This window comes from Neoarius graeffei, chromosome 18, assembly GCF_027579695.1.
Source record: "Neoarius graeffei isolate fNeoGra1 chromosome 18, fNeoGra1.pri, whole genome shotgun sequence".
Classification (NCBI taxonomy): domain Eukaryota; kingdom Metazoa; phylum Chordata; class Actinopteri; order Siluriformes; family Ariidae; genus Neoarius; species Neoarius graeffei.
In genome coordinates, this window is record NC_083586.1 from 20,629,860 (window position 1) to 20,657,647 (window position 27,788).

The 27,788-nt window shown below is 41.1% G+C and overlaps 1 protein-coding gene across 1 annotated transcript; it reads right to left on the minus strand.

Annotated features, from left to right (window-relative positions):
* Positions 1-12,458: 12,458 nt before the first annotated feature.
* LOC132865992 (interferon-induced protein 44-like) lies at positions 12,459-25,865 on the minus strand. The gene is made up of 8 exons (XM_060898539.1): positions 25,847-25,865; positions 25,598-25,673; positions 25,054-25,087; positions 24,580-24,775; positions 23,307-23,456; positions 22,931-23,096; positions 22,458-22,558; positions 12,459-13,394 (listed from the first exon to the last, which is right to left on the minus strand). The coding sequence occupies exons 2-8, from the start codon at positions 25,638-25,640 to the stop codon at positions 13,215-13,217; spliced, it is 870 nt and encodes a 289-aa protein (XP_060754522.1). The 5' UTR covers positions 25,641-25,673; positions 25,847-25,865; the 3' UTR covers positions 12,459-13,214.
* Between the last annotated feature and the right edge of the window lie 1,923 nt (positions 25,866-27,788).

The following is a 27,788-nucleotide window of genomic DNA, read 5'->3' on the forward strand; positions in this document are numbered from 1 at the left end:
GGTGCTTAGCCACCTGGCTTCCCCACTGGTCAAAGAGAGGGTGAAAACGTATGCTTCAGGGTCCCGAAAAATTGGTGCTTTAGGCTCGTAGAAAGCATAAACGTCAAAAATAGCTCAAGCTTAAAAACAGCACAGATAGATCGCTGGATTGTCATCAAAGCGTTTTGGTTTTTTTTGTTTTTTTAAAAACTGTGCGAGCAGGCTATTCCAAAAAAAAAAATCTCAGGCGGAGAAGCGGCGAACAGACAACGCCAGCGTCCTCTCCCCTGCGCTCCCCTGTGGAGTGACAGAATGCTCCGCAGAGACAGAGAGTAGAACTAGACAGAGAGTAGAACTGTGACATACCGTCACATATTCCCACTACTCGATCTTGGTGAGACTGGTGGTTTCCCACAGGAGACAGAGCTGCTTTACTAACTTGGCCACTGCTGGATTCATACTGTTCATGAAACTGTTCCGCAGGTGCGCTTCCCAGACCTCAGGAGTGCCTTCCACTCCAGCCAGGGTCGCAGGTCTGGTCAGGCCACTGTGTTTCTCATGCACGGCGGTGAGACGGGTGAGAAACGCTGACACACCTTCTCCATCTTCTTGCTTACACATACTGATCTTAGTCATGTCTATGTTCAAGGGAAAAGCACTGTCCAGATGAGCACAGAGAGCAGTGATGGTATCTCTATACTCACCATTGCCAGCCACGCTCCAGTCTGGTGTAGTTGCTCGTTTGTCAGCTTTCAGCCACTCTTTGGAAACTTTGTTCCAATCTATACCCATCTTGGTCATGAGTAGGCGGCGAAGTTCATGGGTGGTTGGTCGGAATTCTCTGCAAAATATCAACAGCTCATTACCAAATTTTTTTCCTTCTATCTCTCTCACATTGGGAAGAGAAGCCATGCTTTCCTTCATGTCAGCTGTCATCCAGGGTCTGTGGACTAAAAGTACGCCATCAGCTCCAGCCACTTCCATCATTGGAAGATGAAGGACTTCAGACTCTAGGTTACAGCCTTGTGGATCCACTGGTGAGCACGTGGTCAGGTCCAGAAGGGTGTCTCTTCCATCGCCATATGCAAGACCGGTTCTCGTGTGTGATGGAGAAGCGAGGGGAGGCGCTGACGCTGGAGGCGGCTGGTAGGCTGGGAGAGATTCCAGAGGCTCAGTTTTTTTTTTGTCTCGACTTCTCCCCCTTTCTGTGGGTGAAGCGCTTGTGGGAGTGATGCTCCGCCTTGCTGAGGAGGCAGTGTGTGTTGAGGTGGTGGGGCAGACTCCAAGTCAGGGTCCATCTGAAATTTCAAACACTGAGAAGAGGGTGAGAGCCCTGCCTGTTGTTTCTCTCTTTTGTACTCTCTCTTAAGTGTTTCTTCTTTCCATGCAGAAAACGCCCTCCAGTCCCCTAAAAACTTAACATTATCTGCAGACTCTTCTTTTCCCTTCTGTTTCAACTTTTCTTCTAACCATTCTATCTGCCTGGGACTAAAACTGTCCTTCTCAGGGAATCCGAAGTCCTTTACCCATATGCCAAACTGTGCTTTACCCATATGCCAAACGAGGTTTTCATAAATTGGATGTTTGGGCTGTCATAGGAATATCCAATTCTTATTATAGCACATGTAGCCTCAGGCTTACTTGCTTTTTCTTTTCTTTCCCTAACTTACTGTTTCTGTTCCTCATTGTACACTGTTATATCAATAGGTTATGACAACAATGGCTGAGTTTTTTATTTGGATCACAAGAAGAACAAGTTGGATTATGTCCAAAAATGCAACAATAATCCTTTAGGTATGTTTTTATTAGTAAATAATTTATCTGGCATTTACCTTAAGCTGGGCGGCATGGTGGTGTAGTGGTTAGTGCTGTCGCCTCACAGCAAGAAGGTCCTGGGTTCAAGCCCCATGGCCAACGAGGGCTTTTCTGTGTGGAGTTTGCATGGTCTGCGTGGGTTTCCTCCGGGTGCTCCGGTTTCCCCCACAGTCCAAAGACATGCAGGTTAGGTTAACTGGTGACTCTAAATTGAGCGTAGGTGTGAATGTGAGTGTGAATGGTTGTCTGTGTCTATGTGTCAGCCCTGTGATGACCTGGCGACTTGTCCAGGGTGTACCCCGCCTTTCGCCCGTAGTCAGCTGGGATAGGCTCCAGCTTGCCTGCGACCCTGTAGAACAGGATAAAGCGGCTAGAGATGATGAGATGAGATTTACCTTAAGCTAAAAGTAGGTATCATTTAGCACAACAACCTCAAAGACAACTCACGCATGTGTACAAAATCTATTTCTCTGTTTCAGAATTTGGAAGAGGACAGTACTCTGTTAATTCATCAATATTTTGCGTGCACACCAGTGTGTCTTTGCGTTTTCGTGATCGAACCTCTCTATCCCGTTCCTCCGACGGGACAGTTGTTCATACAGAACAAAGGGAGCAAGATTCAATTCCTACGAATCGCTGAACGTGAATCCGTCAAAACACGCACCCGTACTTCCCCTCCTCAAGTAGGTGAGCAATTACCCAGTCGTCACTTAGGCGGATAATTCTCTTACACAACCCAATAAACTACTCGCGGTTTATTGTCTCAAAATTGTGTTTTATCCGTTTCGGCAAACATATTGATGGTACCACAGCTTAGCAGTCCTCCTGAGCTCGGACAAACTTCTGTCCATCTCTTATATCAGTCTTCCTTGACTGGGACAATCTCTGTCCATCTCTTATGTCAATCTTCATTGACTAGGACAAATCTCTGTCCGTCTCTTATATCATTCTTTAAATACTAGGACAAATCTCTGTCCATTTCTTGTATCATTCTTTAAATACTGTTTCCACTAATTTCTTTACACAAGAATGCAAAGTTATCACTTACTGGTTCAGTGAGCCCTGATGGTCTGGTCTCTCATCCAAGTTCTCAGCTCTGCACCGTAGCCTTGGGAGTGTTCCATCGTCCGAGGATCAGATGCATCGGGCCCACCCAGGGGATGCCAAATTGTAATGGAAACTTCTTATAAACACTTCAAAATGCTTAACAGTCGTCTTTTCAGTTATTTATTATAGTAGATCATATAACAGATATATAAAATAGGAAAGGAAAGAGAAGAATAGAAGAAGACACCACTTCTGACGATGCCGAGAGTACGCGCACTCTGAGTTGTGTTTTAGTGGCTGTTATCTATTATACTCTAAAGGCATTTGCTTACTGCTTGCATCTTCACATGATTGGCTCAAGATTTTCTATGAAGCTTTGTTAAAGCGTGCACCTGGGGTGCTCTGGTATGTGCAGGCAGATGCATAGTTATGGAGAACTCAGGCACCCTGCTTATCACCAGCCAAGGCCACAGAAAGGTGATTACAACATGGGAAAAACATCTTTCTCAGTACGCTAAGCTACTTTAACTCAACATACAGAAACACAGAGAATAATAATGTTCGTCCATTAAATTTCCCTCACAGGTCCTGGTTCCCAAGACTGACGGGTCAGTCCGGTTCTGTGTGGACTATAGAAAGGTCAATGCGGTGTTTAAATTCGACGCATACCCAGTGCCTCGCATTGATGTGTTGCATGATCAGTTAGGTGCTGCTTGCTTTTACTCGACACTGGATCTAACAAAGGGATATTGGCAGATCCCCTTGACTCCTCTATCCCGAGAGAAAATGGCCTTTTCCACACCATTTGGATTACACCAATTTGTTCACGCTCCCTTTTGGGTTATTTGGGGCGCCCGCTACATTCCAGCGGCTTATGGACAGGGTCTTCCACCCTCACGCTGCCTATGTGGCCACATATCTGGATGGTACTGTATAATAATCTACAGCCATGATTGGCCGTGGCACTTGGAACACCTGAGGGCCCGTTCTAAAGTCGCTGAGGTGTGCGGGCCTCACAACTAACCTGAAAAAGTGTGCAATTGGGTGTGTGGAAGTACGGTATCTTGGGTTCCACTTGGGTCATGGGCAGGTGCACCCCCAAATTAACAAGACTGCAGTGATTGCGGCCTGCCTGAGGCCCAAGACCAAAAAGGAGGTGAGACAGTTCCTGGGGCTGGCAAGCTATTATCGTAGGTTTATACCTAATTATTCGGACGTCACCAGCCTGCTAACCGATCTCTCTAAAAAGGGGCCTCCAGATCCGGTCCAGTGGATGGAGCAGTGCCAACAGGCTTTCTCTGAGGTAAAAGCTGCACTGTGTGGGGTCCACTTTTACACTCCCCTGACTTTTCTCTCCCCTTTATTTTGCAGACTGATGCATCGGACAGAGGGCTGGGGAACATTTTGTCCCAGAAGGTGGAGGGCTAGGAGCGAATACAGCATGATAGAGAAGGAGTGTCTTGCCATCAAGTGGGCAGTCCTTGCCCTCCGGTACTACCTGCTGGGGCGCCCTTTAACTCTTTGTTTGGACCACACGCCCCGCCAGTGGCTCCACCGCATGAAGGATGCCAATGTGCGAATCACCCGTTAGTATCTCGTCCTCTAGCCATTTAATTTCGAGGTGATCCACAGGCTGGGGGCACAGATGGTGGTGGTGGACTTCCTGTCCCATTGGGGGGGGAGTCAGCTTCAGGCTGGACAGCTCCCCGGCCTGAGTTGGGCAGTGGGCGTATGTGGCAGCGGTGACGTGGCCAAGCAGCAGTCTGTGAATGGAGGGCAGGGTCGGGGAAGGTAAGTGGCTAAGTCATTCCACCTGCTGTTAATTAATGTGTTTGTGTGTGTTTGTTACAGGGATGGAGCATAAAAGGAGGGGGAGAGCAGAGGCTCCTGACCAGAATGCATGTGTGTGTGCGAGGCTGAAAAGCTACAGTGGGGCAAAAAAGTATTTAGTCAGTCACCAATTGTGCAAGTTCTCCCACTTAAAAAGATGAGAGAGGCCTGTAATTTTCATCATAGGCATACCTCAACTATGAGAGACAAAATGAGAAAAAAAATCCAGAAAATCACATTGTCTGATTTTTAAAGAATTTATTTGCAAATTATGGTGGAAAATAAGTATTTGGTCAAGAACAAAAGTTCATCTCAATACTTTGTTATATACCCTTTGTTGGCAATGACAAAGGTCAAACGTTTTCTGTAAGTCTTCACAAGGTTTACACACACTGATGCTGGTATTTTGGCCCATTCCTCCATGCAGATCTCCTCTAGAGCAGTGATGTTTTGGGGCTGTCACTGGGCAACACGGACTTTCAACTCCCTCCAAAGATTTTCTATGGGGTTGAGATCTGGAGACTGGCTAGGCCACTCCAGGACCTTGAAATGCTTCTTACGAAGCCACTCCTTTGTTGCCCGGGCGGTGTGTTTGGGATCATTGTCATGCTGAAAGATCCAGCCACGTTTCATCTTCAATGGGCTTGCTGATGGAAGGAGGTTTTCACTCAAAATCTCACAATACATGGCCCCATTCATTCTTTCCTTTACACGGATCAGTCGTCCTGGTCCCTTTGCAGAAAAACAGCCCCAAAGCATGATGTTTCCACCCCCATGCTTCACAGTAGGTATGGTGTTCTTTGGATGCAACTCAGCATTCTTTCTCCTCCAAACACAACAAGTTGAGTTTTTACCAAAAAGTTCTATTTTGGTTTCATCTGACCATATGACATTCTCCCAGTCCTCTTCTGGATCATCCAAATGCTCTCTAGCAAACTTTAGATGGGCCTGGACATGTACTGGCTTAAGCAGGGGGACACGTCTGACACTGCAGGATTTGAGTCCCTGGCGGCGTAGTGTGTTACTGATGGTAGCCTTTGTTACTTTGGTCCCAGCTCTCTGCAGGTCATTCACTAGGTCCCCCCGTGTGGTTCTGGGATTTTTGCTCACCGTTCTTGTAATCATTTTGACCCCACGGGGTGAGATCTTGCGTGGAGCCCCAGATCGAGGGAGATTATCAGTGGTCTTGTATGTCTTCCATTTTCTAATAATTGCTCCCACAGTTGATTTCTTCACACCAAGCTTCTTACCTATTGCAGATTCAGTCTTCCCAGCCTGGTGCAGGTCTACAATTTTGTTTCTGGTGTCCTTTGACAACTCTTTGGTCTTGGCCATAGTGGAGTTTGGAGTGTGACTGTTTGAGGTTGTGGACAGGTGTCTTTTATACTGATAATGAGTTCAAACAGGTGCCATTAATACAGGTAACAAGTGGAGGACAGAGGAGCCTCTTAAAGAAGAAGTTACAGGTCTGTGAGAGCCAGAAATCTTGCTTGTTTGTAGGTGACCAAATACTTATTTTACCGAGGAATTTACCAATTAATTCATTAAAAATCCTACAATGTGATTTCCTGGATTCTTTCCCCCCATTCTGTCTCTTATAGTTGAAGTGTACCTATGATGAAAATTACAGGCCTCTCTCATCTTTTTAAGTGGGAGAACTTGCACAATTGGTGGCTGACTAAATACTTTTTTGCCCCACTGTAGATATCTCATCTCATTATCTCTAGCCACTTTATCCTTCTACAGGGTTGCAGGCAAGCTGGAGCCTATCCCAGCTGACTACGGGCGAAAGGCGGGGTACACCCTGGACAAGTCACCAGGTCATCACAGGGCTAACACATAGACACAGACAACCATTCACACTCACAATCACACCTACGGTCAATTTAGAGTCACCAGTTAATCTAACCTGCATGTCTTTGGACTGTGGGGGAAACCAGAGCACCCAGAGGAAACCCACACGGACACGGGGAGAACATGCAAACTCCACACAGAAAGGCCCTCGCCGGCCCCGGGGCTCGAACCCAGGACCTTCTTGCTGAGAGACGACAGCGCTAACCACTACACCACCGTGCCGCCCCCCTCAAAGGCTCTCTGAAAGTTATATTTTGCTTGTATTTCATTTTAAACTGTCAACTGATTTGCCCTAAACAGCAGAAAAGAACACTTGAAATCTGAGTTACGTCAATTCCAGTTGAATCATCCAGAAATCAGCCATTTTAGAATACTGCTTCATGGACCTGTCGGAGCTGGGAAATCCTGCTTTATAAACTCTGTGATGAGCGTATTCAAAGGAAAAATTGTCATGAAGGCACAGGAAGAGTCATCTGCAGGAAAGAGCTTTCAAAGTGTTTATTGTCATACACACAGGAAGGAACATGTCCTCCTGCACAATGAAATTCTTAGTTTGCCATCCACCATGAATGCCAAATTACAACAATACTGTAAATAGGTGGAAAAAATAATTCAAAGTAAAAGCAATATAGTGCAAAATAAAGGGAGCATAATACAAAATAAAAATAATATAGTACAAAATGAAGGTAATATAGTGCAAAATAGGCAGTATTATACAAAAATAAGGGAATGATAGAACGTAGCAGTGATAAAGGGCAGTAGTGTGCAAACATGTGCAAACAAATGTGAACAGATGGAAACAGTCAAGGACAGTTTACAAGGAGGTAGTCCATGGTTATAGACTCCTGTCAGCTGTTCAGGAGTCTGATGGTGGTGGGAAAGAAAGAGTTCTCTAATCTGACAGTCCTGCATTTCACACTTCTGTACCTCTGGCCTGACGATAGAAGTGTGAACAGTCCATGCTGGGGGTGGGTGGGGTCTTTAAGGATGGAGGCAGCCCTCTTGTGGACTCTGTGGTGGTAGATGCTCTGCAGAGAGGGCAGTGGAGTTCTGGTAATCTTCTCAGCAGTCTTCACCACTCTTTGCAGGCATTTGTTGTCCATAGCCATAGCACTGCCGTACCACACAGTGATGCAGTTGGTCAGAATGCTCTTAATCGCGCAGCTTTAGAAGTTTCTGAGGATCTTGGGCAATATACCAAACTTCCTCAGCCTCCTCAGAAAGTACAGCCACTGTTGAGCCTTCCTAACCAGCTGTGTGTTGTTAGGTGTCCACATGAGGTCCTCCCTGATGTGAACACCCAGATATTTGAAGTTGCTCACCCTCTCCACCTCAAGCTCCTGGATGAACAGTGGCTGATGAGGTCTCCTCTCCTTCCTCATGTCCACTATCATCTCCTTCATCTTGTCTGTGTTCAAGGTAAGGTTGTTGTCTTCACACCATGACACCAGACTAGCCACCTCTTTCATGTAGGCTGCATCGTCTCCGCCAGTGATGCATCCCATCACTGCAGTGTCGTCTGCGAACTTCAGGATGATGTTTTCCTTGTGGGAAGCGACACAGTCGTTTGTGAACAGGGTACATCAGCACAAAACGCAACTTATTACCTGAGATGGAATTTGTCTTTGCACGATCAGCAATTTGAGGAAAACCCAGACATTATCATCGCAGGTAAGCATGGTGGAAAGATCATGGACATGTTTTTACTTATCAAATTCACCAATATTTCATCATATTCTTGTCGAACCCTACTTTGTTTCTTGTTCTTTCATTTGACAGTCGCCATTTTCTATCAAAACACGAGTTTGAGAAGCCACGTGATCAAAGTGAAAATGAAAGTAAAGTGAAACATCACTTTCACCGGTGTCCACCATGATCAGCACCCTGTGGAATTAAGTGACATTTACAACTGTTATGGATCGATTTTTGTGTAACATTGTTGAAGTCGATAAAGTACTTTAAAAAAATTAAAGTGCTGTGATTTTATATATTTTTTTCTGATTCATAACAGAATGGAATGCTTATAAAGTATTTGGAATCCTATTGCAATAAATAGAATTAGACCAGAATCAAATTCCTAGCATATAAAAAATTACATGCTTGAAATATTCACATTTTTGTATTCCATTCAGATTTTTTTTTTTTTGCAGTTTGTTGTAAATATCTACCATATATTACAATAATAGTAGACATTTTATATTTGTAGATGTAAAAATATAAACTTTTGGTTCGAGGAATGACATGCAACCTTTGACCTGGATTTTCTTGTGGTTACAATGTCAATTGCCTGTTGACATTTATTGGTAAACTATAAAACTAGAAATTAATAGAAACAATGAATAATTAACAAAATAATCATAAGTTCAATAAAAAATTCAGTTAATTTGTTTACAAACATTAGAATTACTTCCTCATTTACGTAAGCACCGACATCCATATATTTATATTTTGTACTAAATATAAGTCTATGAAAAACAAATTTGAAATAAAACTATGTTTTGTTAACTTAATACCACATATTGATTTTCTTAAAATAAATAATCATCTGGATGTCGATAATTGTGGAACGGTGTCACGTGATCTGATACACTAAGTAATCGGGAATCAACTCATTTTTTCCCAGTGGAAGTTTGAGTAATTATTCATGCACTATGTATAGACTGAAAGTCTTTTCCACTTTTGCAATGGCCAAAAGATCATTAAGGTGTCAATAATTGTAGCTGCCACTCTAGCCCTTGTTGGCTGAGGAACTTTGAAAAATAACCAGCACCAGGCTCATCATATCTGGATTTTGCACTGTAAAAAAAGAATAGTTGAGATTACTTGAAATTCCAAGGCAACAGTCTGCATTAAGAATTTTATGTTTTGCCAATGATGTGCCTATGATAATCCAAACTATGATAAAACTGTTATCTTTATTAAGAATTCTTAATTAAGTCAATTTTCAATTCCTCATTCTGCCAACATAGATTTCTCTTTTTGCTGAACAGTGGCATTCACAGTAGTACAAAAAGGCAATTGAGGTTATCAGACTTTTTGGGAGGGCTTTTTTCACCTTTATTTGGATAGGACAGTGTAGAGACAGGAAATGAGCAGGAGAGGGAGGGATCGGGAAATGACCTCTGGTCGGAATCGAACCCTGGTCCCCGGATTTATGGTATGGCGCCTTATCCACCTGAGCCACGACGCCATACCCATGACATGGGTTTTAAAAACTTTATTTCAATATTGAAGTTTTGTAATTGTGTAGAACAATTAAAAAAGGCATGTATAGTTTAATGATAAATTATGATAACTTCAGGGGCATCGTGGCTCAGGTGGATAAGGTGCCATACCATAAATCCGGGGACCTGGGTTCGGTTCCGACCCGAGGTCATTTCCCGATCTATCCCCGTCTCTCCCACTCATTTCCTGTCTCTACACTGTCCTATCCAAATAGAGGTGAAAAAATTGTGATAACCTCAATTGCCTTTTTGCACTACTGTGAATGCCACTGTTCAGCAAAAAGAGAAATCTATGTTGGCAGAATGAGGAATTGAAAATTGACTTAATTAAGAATTCTTAATAAAAATAACAGTTTTATCATAGTTTGGATTATCATGGGCACATCGTTGGCAAAACATAAAATTCTTAATGCAGACGGTTGCCTTGAAATTTCAAGTATTCTCAACTATTTTTTTTTTACAGTGTGCTCCAGGCGCCGGCCTTTAATGAAACCCCTCGGAAAGTACTCTGCATTGTTCAATAAACCCCAAGCATAACTACATCATCACTTGTTTATCGCAATGCATTATGGAGGATAGTCGGGGTCAGTAGCTGTGCAATATAGTGGATGTTAGATTAATTTTATGTGAGAGCAATGTGAGAGGAGCAATTTTGCCATGCTCTGTCATGGAAGACAATGAAATTGATGATTTAAAGAGGTGGATAACATGTCAAGGGTTTACAGCAGGAAAATCTGTAGCCAAATCAAGCTTGGTGAGAGAGTCAGATATAAGTGATAAGAATTCATACAACCTAGAGATTGACCGAATCTACCACACTGTACAACAACATCAAATCTCAAAATGTCTTATCAAAACATTTATAAATAAGTGATTAGTTAAATAAAACTTGATATCAGGAAACATTGCAAAAAAAAAAAAAAATTGGAAACCCGCTGATCTTCCATGCCATGTTCAGTATAAATGCATTTACTTCAATAAATGTTGCTAGTGAGGTACACTGAACATTATACCAGTACATACCTGAAAGAGAACCCTTCGTGGTTTGGGAGTTTTATCGGTCCAACAGGCTCGTTTGGTTGCCAAGTGCTTCGGTACAATTAGAGGCAAAGGCTCAAGAATACTTCTTTGTTTTACAGGCTTTGGAATATCCATCAGGGTCATGGGGGAAGCTGGAGCCAATCCCAGCTGACTTCAAGTGAGAGGTGGGATTCACCCTGAGCAAGGCAAGGCTAACACAGACATGAACAACCATTCACAATCATATTCACACCTATGGGCAATTTGGAGTAGCTAGTTGACCTAATCCAAATGCCTTTGGACTGTGGGGGTAAACACATGCATGCATGCATGCATGGGTAGAACATGCAAATTCCACATAGAAAAGCCCCAGTCGGCCATGAGGTTTGAACCCAGAAACTTCTTGCTGTGAGGTAAGTGCCACTACACAACCTTCTTCTGTATCCTGTGACAGATAGTTGTATCACAAAGAACAAGTTAGTTACCTCACTTTCTCTTCACAAAGCAGCTTGTCTCATTACTGCAAAACTGATAACAGACTTTCTTAGTGTTAGAAAAAGCACTGACACTGGAGACTCTTTCCATATATTTTAAATAAATGCCTTCTTACAGAAAATTTCAGATGAAACATGAGTGCTTCTAATATAAACCTGTGATTTATCTTGTAGCTGGAACTACTGTCAGAGATCCTGTTATAGAAAAGGAATTAATACCTTCTGACAAATCAGAATTGAGCTTTCAGTACCACTGTGGTCTGAAGAGTATCAACATTCACTTGTTGGCATTGTTGCTCATACATCTCATAGTCGATTTTTCAATTGTAAATAATTTATAAAAGTTCATTTAGAGTATTTCAGCAGGGGAAATGTAAAAAAAAAAATTAGGAATGAATATTTGGCTAATGGCGGCACGGTGGTGTAGTGGTTAGCGCTGTCGCCTCACAGCAAGAAGGTCCTGGGTTCGAGCCCCGGGGCCGGCGAGGGCCTTTCTGTGCGGAGTTTGCATGTTATCCCCGTGTCCGCGTGGGTTTCCTCCGGGTGCTCCGGTTTCCCCCACAGTCCAAAGACATGCAGGTTAGGTTAACTGGTGACTCTAAATTGACCGTAGGTGTGAGTGTGAATGGTTGTCTGTGTCTATGTGTCAGCCCTGTGATGACCTGGCGACTTGTCCAGGGTGTACCCCGCCTTTCGCCCGTAGTCAGCTGGGATAGGCTCCAGCTTGCCTGCGACCCTGTAGAAGGATAAAGCGGCTAGAGATGATGTAATGTATTTGGCTAATACTAAATGACTCCAATGATGTCGGGGCAGGCCACAACTGCAGTGGCCCACCACCAGAGGGAGACAGAGAGCTGCCACTTGGTAATTAGTGGCAACCAGCTCCACTTGTAAGCAGCCCTTAAACAGGCCAGTCACAAGTTGAACAAACGTTTAGTCTTTAGTTCTCCTTGTTGTGTACTGTATTCAGGCTAAGCTGGTTATGTGTTAAAAATTCTTGAGCATATGAAGAAGAAGAGGAAGAAGAAACCTTTATTTGACACATGCACACTCAAGCACAGTGAAATCGTCTTCTGCATTTAACCCAGCTGAAGCAGTGAACACACGTGCATACACACAAGTGAGCAATGAGCACACACACATACACAGAGCAGTGGGCAGCACACAGTAAAAAGAAACTCAAAACGGTTATGAGTAAATGAAGAAATGACTTTTACTTTAATAGCAATATCAACATTACATGCTATCCATGACAGTGTTTTTCTTAATGTTCCAGTAGTTGTTGGTCTGTTCATCTTGTCCAGGATGTTGTGAGCTTTAGCATACTTTACAAACAGTTTCATGTTATTTTCAGGCCAGTTTATACTTCTGCATCAAATCTACAGTGTAGGGTATGGCATAGCCCCATACCCTACACTATAGCCTGACACGCAATTCTCCAGAACCGTAACTGCACATCACGGTGACGCAGACTGCAACATTGGTCCGCTTGGTAATATCACATCTCCTCCTGAGCATTTCCAGCTGCTCATTCTTCTTTGCAAAAACTGTAAATCCATTATCATGATATTGTGTTTAATTGTGTTCAGCTGTATAAATACAGTTGTGGTCAGAGGTTTGCTTGCACGGACATGAATTTCATCATGACACAAGTGTCATGGCAATATTGGGTTTCCAGTGATTATTTTATTTTATCTTTTTTAACTGTTCTTTTTCTGTGGCAGAATGATTGTACAACATCTATCTTTAATTGAAAAAAAAATTGTTGAACAAGTTTTAATTTAGTTTGGGTTTTCTGAAATCAACACAGGGTCAAAAATAAACATTATAAATCAGTAAAAGCTCACGTGTTTCATGCAACAGATTTTTTTTTTTGCAGAAGTAAAAATCTGCCTTTTCGCCTTTTTTTATCCTCACACTCTGAACAAGGATAAGAGATAAATAAAAGCCTTCACCCGGTTTCATCACAATTTTGGCTTTCCAGAGCATCATTGGCAAGATTCACAATCTGTTCAAGCGCTTTAAGGATCAGAACATCCATGTCATCATTTGTGTCCACCTCCTCGTGGTAATTCTTAACAGGGAAGATGTGGTTCATTGGAATACCCAGTAGATAACTACAATTTTGCATCTGAAAAAAAAAAAAATCAAGCCATTTATTTAACTGATAAATTAATAGATTCACCACTGTGCAGAAAAGAAGTTGCAGAACAGAACTTTATTGCACTTCTTAACCTGATGCCCCATGGAACTTTCTGGCAAGCTTTTTGCTGTGTAAAGATGAAAGCAACCACCTTATCATATTTTATTATTAGATTTACTTCAGTTTTTGGGGTTTGTTACAGTGGTGCTTGAAAGTTTGTGAACTTTTTAGAATTTTCGATATTTCTGCATACTTATGATCTAAAACATCAGATTTTCACACAAGTCCTAAAAGTAGATAAAGAGAACCCAGTTAAACAAATGAGACAAACATATACTTGGTCATTTATTTATTGAGGAAAATGATCCAATATTACATACCTGTGAGTGGCAAAAGTATGTGAACCTTTGCTTTCAGTATCTGGTGTGACCCCCTTGTGCAGCAATAACTGCAACGAAACATTTCCAGTAACTGTTGATCAGTCCTGCACACTGGCTTGGAGGAATTTTAGCCCATTCCTCCGTACAGAACAGCTTCAACTTGGGGATGTTGGTGGGTTTCCTCACATAAACTGCTCGCTTCAGGTCCTTCCACAACATTTCGGTTGGATTAAGGTGAGGACATTGAGTTGGCCATTCCAAAACATTAACTTTATTCTTCTTTAACCATTCTTTGGTAGAATGACTTGTGTGCTTAGGGTCGTTGTCTTGCTGCATGACCCACCTTCTCTTGAGATTCAGTTCATGGACAGATGTCCTGATATTTTCCTTTAGAATTCGCTGGTATAATTCAGAATTCATTGTTCCATCAATGATGGCAAGCAGTCTTGGCCCAGATGCAGCAAAACAGGCCCAAAACATGATACTACCACCACCATGTTTCACAGATGGGATGAGGTTCTTATGCTGGAATGCAGTGTTTACCTTTGTTCAAACATAACGCTTCTCATTTAAACCAAAAAGTTCTATTTTGGTCTCATCCGTCCACAAAACATTTTTCCAATAGCCTTCTGGCTTGTCCACTTGATCTTTAGCAAACTGCAGACAAGCACCAATGTTCTTTTTGGACAGCAGTGGCTTTCTCCTTGCGACCATGCCATGTACACCATTGTTGTTCAGTGTTCTGTTGGCGAGGTCACAAAGGACCCCACCAACTATTACACGCTTTGATCTTGGAGTGGGCGGCACGGTGGTGTAGTGGTTAGCGCTGTCGCCTCACAGCAAGAAGGTCCTGGGTTCGAGCCCTGTGGCCGGCGAGAGCCTTTCTGTGCGGAGTTTGCATGTTCTCCCCGTGTCCGCGTGGGGTTGCTCCGGTTTCCCCCACAGTCCAAAGACATGCAAGTTAGGTTAACTGGTGACTCTAAATTGACCGTAGGTGTGAATGTGAGTGTGAATGGTTGTCTGTGTCTATGTGTCAGCCCTGTGATGACCTGGCGACTTGTCCAGGGTGTACCCCGCCTTTCGCCTGTAGTCAGCTGGGATAGGCTCCAGCTTGCCTGCGACCCTGTAGAAGGATAAAGCGGCTAGAGATAATGAGATGAGATGAGATCTTGAAGTGATCTTTGTTGGTTCACCACTCCTGGGGAGGGTAACAATGGTTTTGAATTTCCTCCATTTGTACACAGTCTGTTCGACTGTGGATTGGTGGAGTCCAAACTCTTTAAAGATGGTTTTGTAACCTTTTCCAGCCTGATGAGCATCAACAATGCTTCTTCTGAGGTCCTCAGAAATCTCCTTTGTTCGTACCATGATACACTTCCACAAATATGTGTTGTGAAGATCAGACTTTGATAGATCCCTGTTCTTTAAATAAAACAGGGTGCCCACTCACACCTGATTGTCATCCCATTGATTGAAAACACCTGACTCTAATTTCACCTTCAAATTAACTGCTAATCCGAGAGGTTCACATACTTTTGCCACTCACTGATATGTAATATTGGATCATTTTCCTCAATAAATAAATGGCCAAGTATAATATGTTTGTCTCATTTGTTTAACTGGGTTCTCTTTATCTACTTTAAGGACTTGTGTGAAAATCTGATGATGTTTTTGGTCATATTTATGCAGAAACATAGAAAATTCTAAAGGGTTCACAAACTTTCAAGCACCACTGTACATTCCAGGAATATTGAAAAAAAGTCACTGGACTCGATATCAGAATCTGCTCCGATGCCGAGAAGCAGTGCTGCTGTGAGTCAGACTGGGGTCTATATTTCATTTTAATGCCTTTCTGATTTTCAGGAAGATTTTCTTGTAATAATGATGGAGAATATTCATTTATGAATGACAAACAACAATCAGTACGTTTACATGCACATCCAAATCGAGCTGCTAGTCGGTAATCGAGCAAAGGGTCCCAGCAAGGGGTGCCAGAGAAATCCAATCCTACATGCACACAAGGAAATCGAGCTATTGTGTGAGGTACATTGTGCACCCGAGCCACAGGTGGCGCTACACGCCCCATCGTGTTGGTACACTTCCAGTTGCCGTCATGAAGAAGAGCTATTCAAGCGTATAAACAAAGTTATCAGTTTCGTGTTCACAAGAAGAGTGTTTGTACTAACAGAAGTGTTCCTAATAAAATGGCCACTAAGTTGAAGTTGATCTGTAATGGTGAACATATTAACTGTTAGCCTGCTAACATGCTAATAACTTACCAACTAATTGGAAATGGGTGCGTACAGGGGCGCCGCTTGAAATCTTGGGCCCTATGAAAGATTACAATTTAGGGCCCCCCCGGTAAAATTTTCAAGCGCAAGCAACTGAATTTGAAGTCTGTTTTTGGCTGGCACTTCTACTTTACTATGCATGTGATCAGCTACCTATCAAGTTTAGGTGATACAATTATTTGGTATATGAACATTTTAAATGCAGAACTGTTAGAATTAGACTGAATAGACCGTTGCCTTAAAAATGATATATATGGAAGATATATATATATATTTTTTCCTTTTATGAGCAACTATTATTAGGCCACTCAGTAGCCTATGGAGTTCATTCAATCCAAATGTTTGTGTTGAGAGAAATTGCATGCATCACTGTATCAGTATGGATTTATAACATTCTGTATGCACATTATGGAGACTCCAGAGCCCTCCAGCAAACATCATCAATAATCAGGGTTACAAAAAGTATTCCTTTGTTTCCTCCATTTATTGACTTATTGTATGTGATCAAATGTATGCCTTGATGAATAACTACACTAGTTTTTTGATACAATTACAGAGTGCACTGCAAGAAATCCACTCAGTGTTTTTGGTTTCTTTTAGGCATCACACATTTATTAGAAAACACAGCAAATGTTCAAATATTCAAGTTAAATACTTAGCAACAGTATCAATAAATCCACACATGAACAATAGCAATGATATCTATGACCACAGCTAATGTGCAAAATATTAAAGTTAAATACTTAACAATATCAACAAATCCACACATGAACAATGGCAAAACACCTAGACTTAATTATACAATAAAGATACCTATGAAAAAAGGTGATTTTTTTTCATACCCAGTGTGATATCCGGACTTTATAATTCATCACACCTGCTCCTGCTTAGCAACTTCTAGAATGTTCACCTCTGTTGCGCACATAGAAAAACTGCGAGCTGCGCTAATAGCGGCGCTGTGCACACACGGAGCTACACATTTCACGTGTCCCGCGCCCAGAATCAGACTGTACCATTAGTAAAAAGGGTGGAGGGGTGAAATGACAATATCATAAATAATTCAAGAAAAATTTTATAGCAAATCATAACCATGTATAATTTTTCATGCATATTTTAACAGATGAAATGAAATATTTTATTTAGAAAACTTACACAAGGCAATACTATTAAAATAATATTAATATCCCTCACAGGCCCCCCTGTCAGTGCCAGGCCCTTAGAATCATCCTAACTTCCCCCCCCTAGCGGCGCCCCTGGGTGCGTACATGCCCAGACACAAGTGTTCCTAATAAAGTTGCGGCTAAGGTGGCGTGTCATGCCGACCGAGGCTGTTTGTTTGGTTTTTTTTCGACCGAGGCTGTTGTGTTCATAGATTTACATAGAAGACTAGATGCCTCGTCCCCGTTGCCCGTCAACAAAGTCGAACGTCTGCACATGGCGGCCATCTTACCTCAGACAGCTGGCTTACCCAGTACATTGTGTTGGTAGCGATATGTACTTTTCAGATGACCGTAACTTCCTCAAATTTCAATCGATATTCAAACGGTTTGGTTTGTTATATATAAAAAAAAAAAACGGAAGTATGTATTTATGATATTAATGATGAATAATCATTTTATGTTTTAAAAAAGTACGCATAGCTTGGCGAAAATATTTCAGTATACTACAGACTGTAAGACAGGATGCATGCTGAAATTCCTCTGCTGTGAGAAGCCCAACACTGCATACTTATGGATAACTGCAGCCTTAGGACAAATAACCATACAATTTATTTCCAATTTTTAGTGAAAATATTTTTACATGTGATAGGGCCGTAGGGGAAGCTAAAGTTAAATAAACAGCTTACTCACTTCTGAAACTTCAGAAATACTTCATCCACCTCAAAAACCTAATGCACTCACATCATAGCATAATAACAAATGTAAACTCACATCATAGCATAATAACAAATGCACTGCCCGAGTAAGTAATAGTATAAAACAGTGACAGCGACTCACGGTAGTTTGTGACAAAAAAAGCATTTAATTAATCACATGTGGTTATACTTCCAAGGATAAAAAGATCTCTTTACATTTACAAAAAGAACATTCAAAGCTGATTATCATGTCAAAGTCAATATATGTTAGCACAGAAGATTGAAATTTCATTTGACTAGGCTCCTATGTGCAGTTAAAATAAAACTAAACATACTGATATAAACATCTACAATTAAAACACACACAGACACACACATCATCTTGTCATCAAAGTCAGTACTTTGATTTCCTGTAAATCATAATGTGAGTGCTGTGCTGGTGTAAGTCTTCATACCCCTTGTCTGTGGTAAGATGGCCACCCTGTGCGGACGTTCTGGAATACGCGGTGAGGAATCTAGTCTTCTATGTAAATCTATGATTGTGTTTCCCGCTTGTGGTCTCATCACTTCCGGAAGGGGCAGTGCTGAAGTAAGTAGCTCGATAGGGTATACATGCACTAAGTCAGTGCATTTACATGAAATTGAAGTTCTAAATGCCATGGAAACACCTTAGCTCGGCTGAAATCGAACCGAACTTGATTTCTTGTAATCAAGCTACACGACCTAGATTATGCGATTTTAGCCGAGCTACTTAGTGCATGTAAACCCTATCGAGCTACGTAGTCGAGCTACTTACTTCAGCACTGCCCCTTCCAGAAGTGACGAGTGACGAGATCACAAGCGGGAAACACAACAGCCTCGGTCGGCATGACAACGAATCATGACAACGGCATGAATCTTTTCTTTTTGTGGCATTGTTTGCACTGTTAAAATTTAGCTCACTTACTGTATCACCAAATACATCTGTACAGCTGTTGCATAGCTGTGAATTGTGTACATAAACAAGTCATTGTATTTGTGTGTGTGTGTGTGGTGTGTGTGTGTGTGTGTGTATATATATATATATATATATATATATATATATATATATATATATATATATAAAATGTCCAACATCTGAAGAATGTCAATAAAAACAAAACAATTGAACTTTTTTGTGTGTTTATTAAGACATAAGTTAAATTGTAAGCATAAAAAAAAAATTTTTGTAAGCAAAAAATGGACTTTAGAAAAATATACAATTGTGCAAAATAAGTTGTCTTACAAAACAATGGTCTGTGCAGGACAGTTTGTAGCCATACAGTCAGTACGTTTACATGCACATCGAAATCGAGCTACTGTCGGTAATCGAGCTAAGGGTCCCAGCAGGGGTGCCAGAGAAATCCAATCCTATGGTACATGCACACAAGGAAATCGAGCTGTGTGAGGTACATTGTGCACCCGAGCCACAGGTGGCGCTACACGCCCCATCGTGTTGGTACACTTCCGGTTGTCGTCATGAAGAAGAGCTATTCAAGAGTATAAACAAAGTTATCAGCAGTGTTGCCAGATACTGCTGACGTTTTCCAGCCCAAAACATGTTCAAATCCGCCAAAATGCACTTAAAACTGCCCAATCTGGCAACACTGGCAGTTCCGTGTTTACAAGTTCCGTGCTCAAGCTGTTAGGCTTGCTCTAACAGACTGTATGGCTGCAAACTGTCCTGCGCAGACCACTGTTTTGTAAGACAACTTATTTTGCACAATTGTATATTTTTCTAAAGTCCATTTTTTGCTTACAAAAAATATATATTTTTTTGCTTACAATTTAACTTGTCTTAATAAACACACAAAGTTCAATTGTTTTGTTTTTATTGACATTCTTCAGATGTTGGACATAATACAGTGACTTGTTTATGTACACAATTCACAGCTATGCAACAGCTGTACAGATGTATTTGGTGATACAGTAAGTGAGCTAAATTTTAACAGTGCAAACAATGCCACAAAAAGAAAAGAATCATGCCGTTGTCATGATTCGTTGTCATGCCGACCGAGGCTGTTGTGTTTCCCGCTTGTGGTCTCATCACTCGTCACTTCTGGAAGGGGCAGTGCTGAAGTAAGTAGCTCGAATACGTAGCTCAATAGGGTTTACATGCATTAAGTAGCTCGGCAGAAATCGCATAATCTAGATCGTGTAGCTCGATTCCGAGAAATCAAGGTCGGTTCAATTTCAGCCGAATTAAGGTGTATACATGGCATTTTGAACTTCGATTTCAGTCGAGCAATGGCAGAAATTCGATCCTCTCTATGTGCATGTAAACGCACTGAGTCTGTTAGAGCAAGCCTAACAGCTTGAGCATGGAACTTATGAACACAGAACTGCCAGTGTTGCCAGTTTGGGAGGTTTTAAGTGCAATTTGGCGGATTTGAACATGTTTTGGGCTGGAAAACATCAGCAGTATCTGGCAACACTGCTGATAACTTTGCGTATACTCTTGAATAGCTCTTCTTCATGACGACAACCGGACGTGTACCAAGTGTACCAACACGATGGGGCATGTAGCGCCACCTGTGGCTCAGGTGCACAATGTACCTCACACAATAGCTCGATTTCCTTGTGTGCATGTAGGATTGGATTTCTCTGGCACCCTTGCTGGGACCCTTAGCTCGATACCGACAGTAGCTCGATTTCGATGTGCATGTAAACGCACTGAGTAGCTCGGCAAAAATTGCATAATCTAGGTCGTGTAGCTCGATTAGGAGAAATCAAGTTCGGTTCAATTTCAGCTGAGCTAAGGTGTTTCCATGCCATTTAGAACTTCGATTTCAGTCGAGCAATGGCAGAAATTCGATTTTCTCTATGTGCATGTAAACACACTGAATGTACAAGTTAGTATTCTAAAATTAATTAAATTATTTTTGAAGACCAAAATATGGTGATATGGATCACTACAATTAAAAACAAACAAACAAACAAATGGAGGTGCCTTCTATTCATATCTCTATTTATGTTAATTTAGAACATATGTGACCCCTCACCGAATCCAGGGACACATGTCAGCCGAAACGAATCCGAGATAATCGCAAAAGAAGCATTTTTTTTTCGAAATTTGTGATTTTTGTTTTTTTCCATCATGTGCAAGTTGAGATCTTGAAGAATGCAATCAGTATTTCAGATAATAGATTTTGTTGGAAAAGCATACATTTTTTTTTGCAAATTGTCTCGTTTTTGTCAGGACTGTAGCCTGCTGGGGGGTGTGGGTAAATTACCATATGGGCCATTCACAGGATGATTTAAGTCTTTTGTGTTTTTTTTTTTTCACGAATCAGCTGTATGATACGGGCTGAGCGCATGGCTACTTAACTGCATACAGGCATGTAATTTCACTATGGAATGAGTTACTAAACAGAGCGCAGAGGAGCTGACACACCGCGAAGCAAACAGACACACAGTATTTACATCGGAGATAACCATTTCTAGCAAAAAAACCCACAACCTTGTTTTACAGATTGAATGGAATACTTGAATGATCGGATTTTACACGGACTGTTCTAGGATTACATTCCATCGGAGGCATTGGTGTGTGCAAGGTGCCGTTTCTCTTTCTGATGGGGTAAGTTTATTAATCTAAGGCTGTGTGGTTATTTTTGCATGTAACGGAGAGTGTTGTGGTTTGGTTAAGCCTAGGTCACAACCGGACGTACGATTTTTTGGCCGTGTGATTTTTGGCGTTTCCCAAATCGCTGCGTTTTTTTTTTTGTTCACGGAGAAAGACGTGTGTTGGCCGTAAGTTTGTCTTGCAACCTGAAAAAAACGTAAGCGCCCGTAGAGTTTGTTTGACATGACAAAGAACCTCTGCGGCCAGTCTGCGGCTCGAAAATCAGCATGTCACATGCGCGCTCTCGTGCGTTTCACGCGCGCCCTCCGTGCGTTTCTTGCGTTTTTTGCATGTAGACCGGCCGTAGGAGCACGTATGGCCGGTTGTGACCGAGGCTTTACATGAAACTAGTGTTGTGTTAGTTGTGTCATCATCGTGCTATCTTTCTTTCTTACGGTGTGAGTAATTTTTCAACCACAAAACATTAAAGTATACGTTAGGACTTATTTTTGTACTTCATAATTGTTTTGGGCATACTTTGCATGGAAGGAAAATTGACGTGGTGATCTTTGTTTACATGAAAGTAGTATCATGCTAGCTCGTAGGGAGTAGGGCTTTCCTTAATGTCATGCAAATGAGCACCATTATGTGCTCGCCCTGCACCCAGAGTAGCTGAGATGGAAAACTTTGAGGGTGATTTTCTCCCTTTTCTGTTTTAAGAAGTATACACTTTCAAAAGGCCACACATTCTTCAAATATTGTCAGATCTCCACATGGAAGGCATCATTGGAAAGCTTAGAAACTGTACTTTCTGAATCTGTCAATAACTCAAAATGCCCCCGGGCAGACATGTGTCCCTGGATTCTGTGATCTGCCACATATCTGTTCAATCTCAATATTGTAACCAGTTATGTTTCTAGTATACAACACTAATTACGCAATTACCTTTTGTTTGATCTTCTTGCTGGTGTAGACCTTTCTTAGGTTTTCTTTAACCAGTGGGCAGGCTTCATCCACTTTTGTCATGATGACTACTTGAGGCAAATCTGTACAAAAGGATGAATAGTTTAATATTTGGAGAGTGTGCTATTATTGGAAAATCATCAACCCCAGGGTGGTGTGATTAACCTGAGTAACTACAACTGTTACCACCCAAAAGATTATTTGTGCACACTTTGAGTATTTCTGACTGAAAACTCCTTCCATAAACGTGTCCTTCCATAAAAACAAGCCCCTGTGTGAGTTGTTACTATTAGAATGAGCGGATTAATCTAAAACTGATTTGCTTGATAGTTAGTACTATTGTCAGGGCTACTGTTATAGAAAAACAATCAACACCTTTTGACCAAAACTTGAACAATGATATGTTTTTGAGGAATAACTCTGAGATGATTCTGAACTATAATAACAGGACTTACTATGATTTGAAGCCTCCTCACGGATCATTTTCAACTTTTGAACAATTTCTTTGTCCATGAATGACAGTGTGTTTGCTGGTAGAATGTTGACCACACAGAAGGCTTGATCACCAGTGCTGGGATTGCTTTTGCAGTCATTCCCAGACACAGGCAAAACAGGATTAAACTGAAAATTGGTAAAAAATTAGATATTGGTCACATTAGTCTACTATTTTGCACATTAAAAAAAAAATGTGGCCAGCATACTACAGAACTACTATTACATTGATTACTTAATATTCATGGATGTGTAACAGGTAGAAGCATGATCTCTAAGTTTTAACATGTTAGAAGGAATTGTTTGTCTCATTTCATGAATGTGATATGTTGTCCTCACTTTGTATCCTTCCTTGAGAAGCCCATTTATGGCTTTGATAAGGTCCTGTATGTGTACACCACGGCTGTCTTCATGTTCAAGTCCCATTATATCATTGAAGACAAAAGGTAAATTTAAGCCGTCCTTCCCTTTGATATAATGGGTTTTGTACTGTAAGACAAAGACACAAATTGTATAAGATGTACTAAAATTTTGGCGCAAGATCAAATAGTCCATATTAAACATAACATTGAACTGTACAGTGGTCTGCCTCTTTAGGACATGAGGTTGACACCCTACATCGGGTATTCTATGAGTGCAGTATGAATCAGATCAAAAATGATTGCATTTGATTAATTTGCTATTCGACTAGATTGTTAGACTGAGGAACCATCAATTCAGACTTGAATCACTTTTCTGCTTCAATACCACCTTACTTTGATGCTCTGGGACCCCAATGTGATTTCTGTGTCTTCATCTGTCTAAAGTACTGCACTGAGGTGGAGATAATGTGAGGATTCCACTCAAATGGAATGGAACACAGTTCATATAAATGCTGTGTGTGTGTGTGTGTGTGTGTGTGTGTGTGTGTGTGTGTGTGTGTGTGAGTCAAAGTCCCCATCAGACTTTGCCTGAATGTTTGCGTCTGCACCCAGGGCCAATTCTTGGCTCATTTCTGGGTGGAGTTTCCATTTACATCGAATAATTCTTTCCTCACTATGGATCATTTGTGAAATTCCAAAGAAGAACAGTGCTTTTCTTTTTCAGTGCACAGCATGTCATCATGCTGGAATACCTAATATATAGATTTAGGCACTGCCTAAAAGCGGAGCTCCCATCTGTTTCTGGGTTGTAGAATTTTCTTATATCATAGCCAGTCTCTTTTGTTTTGTTTCTTTACTGGCTAGCACTGGCCACTAGGCAGTGTGTATGACTGGTAATTACTAACACTGGCCACTAGGCGGTGTGTATGAGTGGTGGTACATGGACATGGACAAACCACAGAAAATCGACTGGATGGGTTTACCATTTTTTCTTCGGTATGGTGCTCTGCTGGGAGCGCCACTACAAATGAGACTCATTTGTTTTGTATATGAAGATCGTTTTAGTCATGCAGGTCACAGCAAGATGCACATTTTTCATGATCACTGGACAGAGTTCCAGTCTGATGAAAGTTGTACATTTTTCAGTTATTTCTCTTTACATTTAAATGCCTTCTTCACTCTTTATAATTATAAAGCATGTCTTTTCCTCAAAAAAAACCCCCCAAAAAACATTATGTTGTGGCACTTACTACTTTGGTAACACTGGTTGAAGCAATTCCAGCAAGAGCCCCAGAGGTGATTCGCTCTTGGAAAGCATTATTGATCGAATTTATAAAGCTGGACTTTCCTGCTCCAACTTCACCAACAAGCAGAATCCTGACAAACCTAACATGAGTAGTGCTGAGAGTAATGCTCCTCAGATTGTCTTCCAGAGTGGCTTTTCTCCTATTAAAATAAAAATATAAAAATAATAAAATCTCACAAAAGGAAGGTAACATCCTCCCATTTAATTTCCTGGTGGTCAGTCATTTGAAGAAACTTTTTAAAGTAGTCAACAGGCAAATAAAATCAGAAAATCAAACTGAAATGTCATCATGATTTTTTTTTTTCAGTTTTTGAGGCTGAAATAAGAACAAGTGTATAAATGCTCAGACTGAAATTAAACAAAGGCTTAAATGATCAAATGTCTATCTATGTCTTTTATGGATGGTAATGCAACTTACCCCCAAGGCATCGTCCTCCATGGCTTCTCAAATTCTTCAAAAACAAAAGTTACCTTGGTTACAGTTTTGCACTTATGTATGAAATACAGTGAACCTCTATGTTTCTAAATAAATGAAAATACAAAGTGTTCAGTATCTTTCCATGAGATGCAGAGGCAATGTTTTAAAAAAGGATCTGACTGCTAGATTCATACACTTTGTGATTGTACTTTTAATGGAAAGATTTCTCAATTAACTTTTGTTGTTGTTGTTGTTGTTAAGAATGGATAGTTTCAATCCCAGAAATTGTGTCTAGAATACATTAGAAATGATCACCGCAGGAGGGTGTGGTGTTAAATCTGCACCAAATAATGTTAATTCTACACTGTGATTCATGATTTTAGTCAAATCATATCACTGACTTGTGAATTGCACATTCTTCCTCGTAGATCAACTCCCATAATTAGAAAAAAAAGAACTAGGCCTAATTGTAAGTAAAGAAACAGTTCATCTGACAGATATTATGAGACTAAGAGGTATTCGTCCTACTGCTCAAAAAACTCACCTGGAGACAGAGAATGAGATGGTGTGGACTCAGACACTCCCATTTTATTCAATTTAATGAATCCGGATGAACAATACTGATGAGAAAAGTAGAAAATATAGACAGATGTTTCATGTAGGGTTCCATCAAAAAAGTAATAATTCTATGCATTCAGTCATACAAACAAAGAAATATTCCAGAAATAACTCCAAAAATATTGTGCTCCAAAATTGTAATTTGTTATTCACAAATCTGTAAAGACATACTCACAGCTTCTGGCCAGGTTGACTGTGAGAGCAGCTTCCCCAAGTCCCACTTTTATACCTTCAGTTTCTGTCTCACACACACACACACACACACACACACACACACACACAATCTGATCACGCGCTTTCTTGGAAGAGCATGATTTCCTGTACAACCCCGATTCCAAAAAAGTTGGGATAAAGTACAAATTGTAAATAAAAACGGAATGCAATGATGTGGAAGTTTCAAAATTCCATATTTTATTCAGAATAGAACATAGATGACATATCAAATGTTTAAACTGAGAAAATGTATCATATAAAGAGAAAAATTAGGTGATTTTAAATTTCATGACAACAACACATCTCAAAGTTGGGACAAGGCCATGTTTACCACTGTGAGACATCCCCTTTTCTCTTTACAACAGTCTGTAAACGTCTGGGGACTGAGGAGACAAGTTGCTCAAGTTTAGGGATAGGAATGTTAACCCACTCGTGTCTAATGTAGGATTCTAGTTGCTCAACTGTCTTAGGTCTTTTTTGTTGTATCTTCCATTTTATGATGCGCCAAATGTTTTCTATGGGTGAAAGATCTGGACTGCAGGCTGGCCAGTTCAGTACCCGGACCCTTCTTCTATGCAGCTATGATGCTGTAATTGATGCAGTATGTGGTTTGGCATTGTCATGTTGGAAAATGCAAGGTCTTCCCTGAAAGAGACGTCGTCTGGATGGGAGCATATGTTGCTCTAGAACCTGGGTATACCTTTCAGCATTGATGGTGTCTTTCCAGATGCGTAAGCTGCCCATGCCACACGCACTAATGCAACCCCATACCATCAGAGATGCAGGCTTCTGAACTGAGCGCTGATAACAACTTGGGTCGTCCTTCTCCTCTTTAGTCCGAATGACGCAGCAGCCCTGATTTCCATAAAGAACTTCAAATTTTGATTCGACTGACCACAGAACAGTTTTCCACTTTGCCACAGTCCATTTTAAATGAGCCTTGGCCCAGAGAAGACGTCTGCACTTCTGGATCATGTTTAGATACGGCTTCTTCTTTGAACTATAGAGTTTTAGCTGGCAACGGTGGATGGCACGGTGAATTGTGTTCACAGATAATGTTCTCTGGAAATATTCCTGAGCCCATTTTGTGATTTCCAATACAGGAGCATGCCTGTATGTGATGCAGTGCCGTCTAAGGGCCCGAAGATCACGGGCACTCATTATGGTTTTCCGGCCTTGACCCTTACGCACAGAGATTCTTCCAGATTCTCTGAATCTGTTGATGATATTATGCACTGTAGATGATGATATGTTCAAACTCTTTGCAATTTTACACTGTCAAACTCCTTTCTGATATTGGTCCACTATTTGTCGGCACAGAATTAGGGGGATTGGTGATCCTCTTCCCTTCTTTACTTCTGAGAGCCACTGCCACTCCAAGATGCTCTTTTTATACCCAGTCATGTTAATGACCTATTGCCAGTTGACCTAACGAGTTGCAATTTGGTCCTCCAGCTGTTCCTTTTTTGTACCTTTAACTTTTCCAGCCTCTTATTGCCCCTATCCCAACTTTTTTGAGATGTGTTGCTGTCATGAAATTTCAAATGAGCCAATATTTGGCATGAAATTTCAAAATGTCTCACTTTCGACATTTGATATGTTGTCTATGTTCTTTTGTGAATACAATATCAGTTTTTGAGATTTGTAAATTATTGCATTCCGTTTTTATTTACAATTTGTACTTTGTCCCAACTTTTTTGGAATCAGGGTTATACATGGGGGGGGGATAATTATAAAACTAAGAGGTATTTGTCCTCCTGCTCAAAAAACTCACCAAGAGACAGAGAAGGAGGTGGAGGAGGAGGAGATGGCTTGGACCCTCCCCTTTTATTCAATTTAATGAATCCAGATTAACAATACTGATGAGAAAAGTAGAAAATATAGACAGATGTTTCATGTCGGGG

Bases quoted from the DNA above. Each gene is read 5' to 3' on its own strand.
- LOC132865992 (XM_060898539.1), bottom strand. From the start codon at position 25,640: ATGGGAGTGTCTGAGTCCACACCATCTCATTCTCTGTCTCCAG. The intron at 23,097-23,306 runs GTGAGGACAACA...ACCAATTTTCAG, and splicing joins TTCTCAAGGAAGGATACAAA to TTTAATCCTGTTTTGCCTGT. The intron at 13,395-22,457 runs GTAATTGCGTAA...TTTTTTTTTCAG, and splicing joins GCAAGAAGATCAAACAAAAG to ATGCAAAATTGTAGTTATCT.